This window comes from Ixodes scapularis, unplaced genomic scaffold (genome assembly GCF_016920785.2).
Source record: "Ixodes scapularis isolate PalLabHiFi unplaced genomic scaffold, ASM1692078v2 PGA_scaffold49__6_contigs__length_1374808, whole genome shotgun sequence".
Lineage (NCBI taxonomy): Eukaryota > Metazoa > Arthropoda > Arachnida > Ixodida > Ixodidae > Ixodes > Ixodes scapularis.
In genome coordinates, this window is record NW_024609878.1 from 1,011,171 (window position 1) to 1,021,053 (window position 9,883).

The 9,883-nt window shown below is 46.3% G+C and overlaps 1 protein-coding gene across 1 annotated transcript in view; it reads left to right on the plus strand.

Moving 5' to 3' along the window:
- Positions 1 to 2,386: 2,386 nt before the first annotated feature.
- Positions 2,387 to 9,883, plus strand: part of LOC8030276 — a 14,853-nt gene continuing 7,356 nt past the window's right edge. Inside the window, exons 1-4 of the mRNA XM_042293173.1 lie at positions 2,387 to 2,545; positions 5,969 to 6,052; positions 6,517 to 8,125; positions 8,215 to 8,271. Of these exons, the coding sequence (XP_042149107.1) occupies positions 2,387 to 2,545; positions 5,969 to 6,052; positions 6,517 to 8,125; positions 8,215 to 8,271 (1,909 nt within the window). The remainder of the gene's footprint in view (positions 2,546 to 5,968; positions 6,053 to 6,516; positions 8,126 to 8,214; positions 8,272 to 9,883) is intronic.

The window sequence follows — 9,883 nt, forward strand, 5'->3', positions numbered from 1 at the left end:
ACCTACTAGCGCAAGAGGTGTCCGTCATGAAATTGCAAACGCTCTACATCGTTTGAGTTGCTCGCTCTCCTAAATCTTATGATCTCTACGTTGCCCCGGGCAACAGCGGTAAACTGAAATGGTTGAGTACCCTGATGAATCGCGCCGTAATTACCACAACACAACGCGGCGCGCTATGGCCCGAGGCAAGCACGTAGTAAGGTTCCCGCCAAAAAGAACGAAGCCATAACCGCAAAGTTTAGCTGAAATCCTTTTTTTTTTACCGCGATTTTTTGTATCGATTCCCGCGCCCGCATGCAAGCGTTGAGTGCTACGCTCGACCTACGCTGGACTGCCTACGCTTCTTCGCTTTATTATTTGTTACCGCCAACAACAAAAAAAGGTGAGAGCTTGGCGCCACAACGGACCAAGATTCGTTTTTACACAGTTCACCCCGCGCAAGCTCCCGCGGCTGGCTGGACGCGCGTCCACAAAATGAAACGGATACCTTCGGAAACGGTACGAACTGTACTCCATTCTAATACTCGCCGTTTTTAATGTCTACGTTCCCAGCGCTCTTTGTTCTCTATCACGTGATCTTCCCACCCTACGCGCCGTACGTTTGATATCTTCAAAAAAAAAAAAAAAGTTTGTTTACATGTGTGAGCTTTACGATCCAGGCAATGATTTTAGACGACGCGCTCGGGGTTGTAAATACGAGCACGCGTCCAACGGTGTCGAGTTTCTTTTTTCTTTTTTAAGGTTCGCTCGCGGTGTACCGAGAAAGTTATATTACTGTTATTTTATTCGAGTATCGTGATCTCGTGCGATGAATACCGATGCTGCGCTCCCGTTCGATGCATATGTGGGTCAGTCCGAGCGTATTGGACGGCGGTTTTTAGGGCATAGCACCCGGCGCCGCGACCCGCGGCTCGCGTGTTTGGGGGCACGGTAAAGTGTAAAGGGAAGTCGGACTCTTTGAGTCCGGGTTTTTTCTTTGGACTGCCCGGTCTGGAGAGTACTGCAGCCATCGGAGAGTCAGGTAAGAGATGTTATATGTACACTTCTGAACATGTTTCAACCAGGACCACAACAAATCGGTTGATGCTGGCATTTTTGTGATGCCATCTCTTCCGAAAGTCTGCGTCTCTCAGCACGCGTTACTCTGTGATTGTATTTAACATCTGCTGACCGTCCAGATAACAGATGACATATGGCTCATAGATAGGGTAACAAGATGTTTCGTTTTAGAGGTGCATTTCTGCTGTCCCGTTATTTTTTTCCTCGATGAAACCTGACGTCCCATTTTCGTGGTGACGTGCTTCCATAGTTGCGAAACGGGTTCTAAGCGAGTGGAAGAAATCTAAAAGAACGCATTATATATTTTATAAAAAAACGAACATATTATGAAAAATGCTACATCCCTTAGAGTAAATTTAGAGCTCTCTCCGCGGTTCCATCCGTCAATACATTCGGTTCGTACAGACTTTTTTCGGGGCACTTTTCTATATTACTATATATTTGGCATGCTTCGGTTTAGTTTAAAAACGAAAAAGAAAGGTGCTTGTATACTCATCAAAACGAAGAACTTAAAAAAGGGGGCATTTGTATTACAGTGAACTGAATAGTAGACGAGCTTGCTTTGTCTGTCAGCCCCGCTCACCCCTGACCCGTTTTCTACGTTGTAGATTATGGTCTCGCGGTGTACCGAGAAAGTTATATTACTGTTATTTTATTAGAGTATCGTGATCTCGTGCGATGAACGGTGGAGTCTACTCGTAGACTCCTCTTTAAAAATACGAGCGAATTAGATAGACAGATATCGTGAAAGGACTGGAACAATCATCTCCGAAATTCATAATCTCGTAGCTCGCCGCGCCCCCTCCGCAGATTGCAGCGATTGGCTCACCCAATTACTTTGAGGGAAAGCACGCGCTCCAGAATTCTTTGAGTGTAGTTTACGGGTCACAACCAAAATGTCAATAACGGGTGATTTATTTTAATAGATTAATTCGAAAATGTAAAGGTCTTATTGCGTTAATCAAACTTGATTTGCATAATTGAGAACCATTCAGTAAGCTGTCAGAGATTCAAGGCACTGCTCGTTCGTTTTAACGCATTTCAAATATATATGTAGGCATATATGGCCCGATGAAACCATTAGAAGATGTTTTGGAGATTTCGCTACTCTTCTTGCGTTGCTGGCAATTCGGTGAAGCATCAGCAGGAATTCGAAACCTCGGCAGACCGTTTAAATTAATGTTCTTTCTGAGACGCGGTAAAACGCCAGAAAGTGTTTCTAAAATGGGCTCCTTTCGCGGTTTTCGATGACAACCAAACGTGATTCCAATTGTAACGACATTTCTTTACTAGTAGAAAGGTTGATTGGCGCTATTTAACGCTTAGGATGAACGAGCATGCCTCGCTGTACGACTACTGGCGTAGCCTGCTCATGGAAGAGCAGCACAACGAGGAACGCAACAACCGACTCCTTCGGAAACTGGACGAGATCGAGCAGCGCACCAGTCTCCTCAACGAGCGCTCGGAGAGACTCAAGCAACTCAGGGTGAGCTCGCCGAGATATCACTCTTCCGCCTTCTTGTTTAAACTTAAGTAATTGCTCCAGTGCCTCGGACTTTAAATCATTTAGTTACATTAGAATCACTACAACCGCTGCCGAAAAAAGGGATAGATATTTGTGGCACTACACGCGCTAAAAGACAAATACAGATACCGATTAAACCAACTGACTGATAGCAACTTCTTTTTTTTTCTTTCTTTTTTTACTAAAAATTTTATTAGAGAGATAACAAAATTTCGAGACGGTATTGCCTAAAAATGTGTAAGTTACACATTACAAAGAATGTTACTAAAACGTTTCACGGTCTCTTTAAAGGCAAACTGAAGCGGTTTTTGAAAAAGCTCTGAAAGTTTGAATGTTGTCAACTTAAATACTATGTAAGTAAAGTTTCCTCATAAATTCTTTCATAGAAGCGTCGTAAAAAAAAAAAAAAAAAAAAAAGGAAAGAAAGTGAAAAAAAAAAAAAGAATTAACGTAAGTTTGCCCGCTACCGTGAGCCGAGTACAAACAGAGCATTAGAGCGGATGGGAAAACTAGCGACATTGACGTCATTGGCCACCAACGTAACTCGATTAGCTCAACGGAACTGCCAATCAACGCTGCTTGCACGAGCAGTAACCCCCCCCCCCCCCCCCCCCCCCCCCCCCTTTCCCCACGGCTCGCCTCCCGTCGTTTGAAGCGCCATCGTTTTGGGGGACGGCTGCTATGGCAACTGCAGCATGTTCCACGGAATATGTATGTTTCAAAGCACAGCGTCTGGGTGGCGTTTCACAGAACTCTATGGAACAAACAGTTTCGAAACGTAAATCTAGATGGAGTTTTAAACGACGGGAGGCGGACTGAAAAGAGGGGGGCTGTACCTCCTTTCGTGTGGCTCCAGAACTGAGATAGTTTTATAGCAACGTTGCTCGCCACTAAGCTGGCGCTCAAATATGACAATAGGCTTAAATGGTAAAACAAAATGGCTAGGTGGCGTAAGCTATCGCCCGATCCAAAGGGCTCAGCCGGATTCATCCTTCCTTCATCCGATGACGACGAGACGCTTTGGACAGATAACAGGCGGCAGAGAGGCTCGTAACGTGCCCTGCGTCAATCGCTGCACTTTTTTATTTTTTTTCAGTTTTTTTTTTTTTTTTTTAAGTAAAAGCGGTTGTTTACGTTTCGTATTGTTCAATTTAAAAGCGACAATCCAATTCACGGGGTAACTTCTTAGAAAGTTCTTCAGTTTCTTTTTAAATAACTTATTGAGCTGCGATCGAATCACTAGTTCATTAGTTCAGTGCGTTAGAAAAATTTATCGTTAAAAGTAATAGGGTAAAGTGTAACGCACAGCAACACGAATGAACTGTTTGCCATGAAACAATAAATTACAGTCAGTATTTTAATTTATTTTCATTATAATATTAGCTTATTCGTAAAATATTAAACGCGCTACTAATTTAACTACGAAACGTAATTTCCATTACTCTAGGGTTTTCTGGCTTTACCGTGAAATACGCAGCAAAATGGCGTCACGGTATGCACGTGTGGCGTCATTTCGCAGTGCTGGTGCTCACTTCTACTCGTGCGTTGTTTTATAATGTCGTTGCTACTGTAGAAAAAGAACACTTTGGAGGGAACGTTCGCAGACGATACGCCATCAGCACGGCGGACCAAATCACATCGGTGCATTTAACGGCCACACGAAACGCCACCCAGCCTCTTCGTGTGGAATTTAACCGTGCAGTACACGCTCACCCCTCCCCTCCCCCCCTTTTCTTTTTCCCCTATCCTCTTTTTTTTTTTTTTTTTTTTTTTGCACTTACGTCGTAGCGTAACGTTGTCGCCACCCTCCACCGGAACCGCAGAATCGCTTCGTAATTCGCACGTACGGCAAGCGCGGCGCATGTCCCTTCAAACAAAACAGTCCTTTCGAAACGGTTTTCTTTTTCTTTTTTTCTTTTTTTTTCATTTCTGTCGCCGTAGAAATTTTGCTTGCCTTTTGTGTACACATTTCGCTTATTTTCGAGTTAACGACTTTTCCCGCCGCGCTAATGATTGTTTGCAACAAAAAATAATAATAAAAAACTGAGGATCTGAGAGTTACAGGGAACGGAACACAACTGTGCAAACGCCTTTAATAGTAGTTTAATAGGTGTATGAACCACTATGCGAGTGCAGTGGAGACAAAGTCAGCTAGCTTTGCCTCTACCCTTTCATCGTTCCATTCAGAGTTCGCCCGCCGCTCTGGGGTGTTCTCGTTTCCTCCTTTGCCTCAGTTTCTGCCCGCACATGAATACATACCAACTCGTTCAATTGTCTAATACGTTAAGAAGAAGAGCGCTTCGTTCTTTAAGCCCCGCTCATGTCGAGAAAAAAAAGAAAAGAAAAACTAAAACAATAAATATTTTCTTTTTGTGTTTCAGTAACAGTGCCAATAAAATTGTTTCTTAAAATGTCACCGTTTTTTGTTTTTTTTTCGCTTTTTTTAAAACGTTTTGACGTTTTGTGCATCACCTATCCTCGTGGCGCCCTTTAACATCGTCTGTGGGAAGGCGGACAATGCGCGCACTCTCCATCTCTCTCTCTCTCTCTTCTTGGTAACGAAAGAGAGCAGTTGCTCGGAAAAACGTGACGTCACCACTATTAAAAGGTCGCCTATGACGAAGGCGATGGATCGCCGAGCTGTTGCGAAATCTTAATCCATAATGCAGCACCGTTTTATTACTCCCGTTTAAAATTCCGAATGCGCGATGAAAATGATTTCCACATCATCATCAGGCGATGATAACCATTTTTTTAATTTTATTAAATGTACGTGTGCGGACTTTCAAGAGGGGAAATTGTAGCGGTAGAACAGAAAAGCTTGCGCGTCAACGCCCCCTGCCAAGGGTGCTTCTCCTAACGCGCTGGTGCATTGCGGAGAAGTGCCATTGCGGTATAAATTGCCGCAGGGCCAGAACCGTGACGAGCGCGTTAACTTTTTTATGATTACGTTTTTTATAGATATTTTAATGCAAAACTGGGTGTCGGCGGTCGCATTCAATGTGCAGTTGTGCATTGCTTGTTCAAGCTAATTTGTCTAAGTTGGAGTGGGTGGACCGTTGTTGCTGCCAGGAGCGTGTGCCGTCGGTTTGAGCATGGACTGAGCATGCGCCCACAGGAACCCGCAATCCGAAGACTAGGCTCATCGAAACCTTTTAACAGTTTAACTTTCTACCTGGCTCGTTTCAGTCTTAAAAAATTCCTTTGCGATCTTTTTTTTTTTTTACTATATTCTAGTTTATTTTTTTCTTTTCTTCATAAAGAAACAAACAACAACAAATTCCATGCGAGACTAAACTATAGAAATTATAAATACTTATTAAATACCCTGCTATTTTTATTAATATACTGTTTTAACACGTTCAACGTTTTATGATACTGCAGGAGAACTTTTCAGAACTGATCAGGCAACGCTACCTCACACCGGACGAGATGAATTCTAACGACCCGCACGGCCATCCTCCCAAGGTAAATAAAACATTATTAATTGAATATGTTTTGTATATATTATGCATCACAGATTGTTATAACAAAATCGCGGACCTTTTCAACGGACCTAGCTGAGATCCGGCTCATTAAAGTATACCATCCTTACTACATAGACGATTCGCCTTGCCAGTACCATCCAAGAACGCTTATTAAGTGCATAGTACTTACAGGGCCAGCTCTTCGGGTTTCCGCGTATCCTGATATAGCCTTGGTGACGTCACCGTGTCACGTGGTACTGTGACGTGCCTTGACACCTTGGCTTCGGAGTTTCACGTGACATTGACGCTTTTATAAATTCACAAAACGCTCGCAATGTACTACGTAGTAGCTTTTTTACTGTGTCCACAAAAGGAGCGGTAAGAAGAGCCTGTATAAATGCCATGCACATTCAGAACGCTTTTGAAAAATGCAAAAGAGACAGGCAATTATTTTTCCTCTTGTAGGCAACAGAATACAGTCCACCGGAGTACATCCCCGACCCGATTCTCTTCGGACTCTCCACACCCCCTTGGGTCGCCCGAGGCGACAGCAGGATGCTACTGTTATCGAGGGGACAGACTCCAGAATCCTGGGCCCCTCCTCCCATCACGAAACCGAACTTGGCCGCACCACGGCCCTACCGGCACGAAGGCAACGGATCCGACGACGAACCCTCCAACGGACCACCTTCCGACGAAGACCATTACGATGAGCCGCCCAGCCCCGACAAGCACCACGCCGATGAAGGCGCAGCAGACGACAGAGCTCCTTGGTCGAACCACTTCGCCAAGCGAGGCAGCGTTTCGCTCCTGGAACCCTCTGTCTCGTGGCTGGCAGACGGCGGCGAGTTCTTCCGCACAACGAGTGCGCTAGACCGGCAACCAGCTTCAAGACCCGCCGCGTCTGAAAACGATCCAAGACCGCAGCGCCCGTCTGCGGTGATGAGTCACTTCTCCGACTACATCCCTAGTAACTTGTCACCACCGGCAGTGCGGAGGAAAGACGGACAGTCTACGAGGTTGCCGGACTTCGACAACGTCTTCATCAACCACACGACCGAGGTCCTCATGTCGGGCGCCGGGGGTCACGGAAGATATGACGACGACGCGTTCAGGGTAACCGACGAGAGGGACGTCACGCACTATAAGAAGATGAGGCCTCCAGGTAACCAGGAGGGCCCTCCGGCACGTCCCAAGAGAGCGGGAAAAGGAGGACGAACGCGGGAGGACGTTCAGCGGCAGCCGCCGCGACGGCAAGGTGCCCCCAAGCAAGCAGTGAAGCAACAAGAGCCTCCAGTCCGTCCTCCTAGAAATGCCGCTCGCCGCCCCACCATCACCGGAGACACCAAACCTGGCATCCTCCGGAAGAGAGACAAAGATAGGGTCGACGACGAGCGTGACTTGACGCAGAAGGGCGTGGAAGACAGCCGGCATCCCGCTACAAGAGATAGAAGCGATGATGACAAGCAGGAATCCACAGAGAGCTCGGACAAGGCAGCAGGCGACGACCAGAGAAGCACGTCGCACGGAGGCCCGTTTAAGGGCGATAAAAATGCATCGTCCGAAGAGGAGGGAGCGCACAGTCCACAGGATCGCTCGGAGCGGAGGCAGCAGCAGACGTTGGACGTACCAGGCGGACCGCAGCACGGTCAGACTTTCCAAGACGTCCGAACCCAGGAGCGACAGGTGAGGAGTGCCATCGAGGTTCCTGAGCCCAAAGCACCGCTGCAACGACCCAGACACAGCGTGCCGTTGGCCGACCGACACGCCGTCGAAAAACGCACCGTGCTGTGGGGTGAAGATGACGAACCAAGGACGCTTGACAGGCGTGCCTCCGAAAAGAGGAAAGAGCAGCGGGAGAGGCGTGACAGTCTCAAGGCCAAAGAGTGGGTCGTTCCGCAGAGGAGTGAAGAGAGACAAGAAAACGCTGAAGAGAATCCGCAGTCGGTAAAGGGTGCCGCGGAAAAAGCAAGTGCCGTCCCGCAGGACCGTAGCTCGAGTAGTTCAAGCTCTTCCAGCTCAAGCTCTTCCTCGTCGTCTTCCGACAAAGAAAGCCCTGGAAAGAAGGAGGGCGGTAAGGCGATGGTGCATTTTTGTCAGTTGGTCACGGCATGCTAAATCTACCGCTTTGATTTCCGCTTTATTTCGATGCAGGGAAGAAAGCAGATGTGTCACAGCGGAGCGAGGACAGCTTCTTCGACAAGAACGTTGCGGTGACAGGTATGCAATTGAATACAGTTGCTCATCCTTACGTATCAGGCTTTGACAGGTGTGAGGAATAAAAAAAAAGTATACAAGTTCATAGGCACACTCATACGAGATTGTGCCTATTGACATTCAAAACCAACATTTGAACGAGTGACTTATAAATGAATTGTAATATTCTGTGTAATGCACACTAACAATTTTACTCCCTTATATTCCATAGGCTTACACCTATGACTGCACCCTTTCAGCACCCTTATTTTGAGCAATAGTACACCCTTTTATATTTCAAAATAGGAAGCTGTTGCATTGAACACACCAGTATAAAAAGGGAGTGAAAAAAGATGCTGCTACAAAAAAGGGTGTAAGGCAGCTCATAGGCGTAGACTTCGGGGGGGGGGGCATCGGGGTTAGTGCCCCCCCCCCCTAATAAGATCCGGGGGGGGGGGGGGGGGGCTCTGCTTTCCTACCCCCCCCCCCTCCGGATTTGGGCCATGATCCTTACCGAGACGCTGTTTACGTGCCATGTAACGAGCTTCTAGTAGTGGCATGTAAACAAAATAACGCCCACGTTGCCTTTATCGACAAAATACATGAGAAATAGAATCCCAGCATGCTTTCGTTAGCTTCAATGTCCAGTTCTGGCGAAAAGGTAACGCTCAGCAGCACCCCCCCCCCCCCCCCCCCCCCCCCGGGAAATGGAAAGTCTACGCCGCTGAGCGAGCTTACGTACCTGGTTTAAACATCTTTAGGGAATGTTGTTTTAAAGGTTATATCGAAAACAATATTCCCTATACTTTTAACTTGAAGATTCCTTTCTTGAACTTCAATATATTACGCTTTCTGTGAAATGTCGACGTTGACAAATCAGCATACTTGTGATCTTCTTAATTGTGAAGGCGGTGTCATCTGCGAATGAGTATTTTCAGTTGTCGAGTATATACGGTGGTACAGAGTCGGGAATCACTACTCTTTTAACAGAACCTGTTAACGGGTTTAGCAGAACGGAACGGTATCGGAATAGCGAGTCGCTATTCTGATCTCTTTCTGTTCCGCGTGCGTTCTTCTTTACATCTGTATTTATGATTTCTATGCGTGTGCAAGTGCATGAAAGGCATGCTATACATTTGTGGCTCGTAAAACAATCCCTCTAAAATGCTGCTACAATCGCCAGATTGACTTACACCGTTAAGGGTGCAAATCAGTTTTGCCCCATGGCCAAACATTTTTAACACCCTAAAATAGGGTTCTGGCGATTGTAGCAGCCTCCTAGATATATCGATTACTAAGCAACAAGTGTATATAAGCACCACGCAAACTGACTTGCTCCGGGAGATTTGTGTGTTGTGTTGCGTGGGGCTTGAGGTCGCTCCTTGAATTGAGGTCACGACGTGTTGTACCGTGGAGGAAATCACAAAGACGTGTGCGAATTCCGGAAGATGTGTTTGTGAGAGACGGTATATAAACGGTTGTGTCAATAAAGTTTAGTAGCTGAGTTTGAGACGTTTTGTGTTTGTACCTTTCTTCGCCCGTTGTCTACGATTTTTTCAAATATACGTTATTTGCTCCCTTAACGGTGTAAATCTGTTTGTCCCAGGGCTAACACACTGATTTGCACCCAGGCACA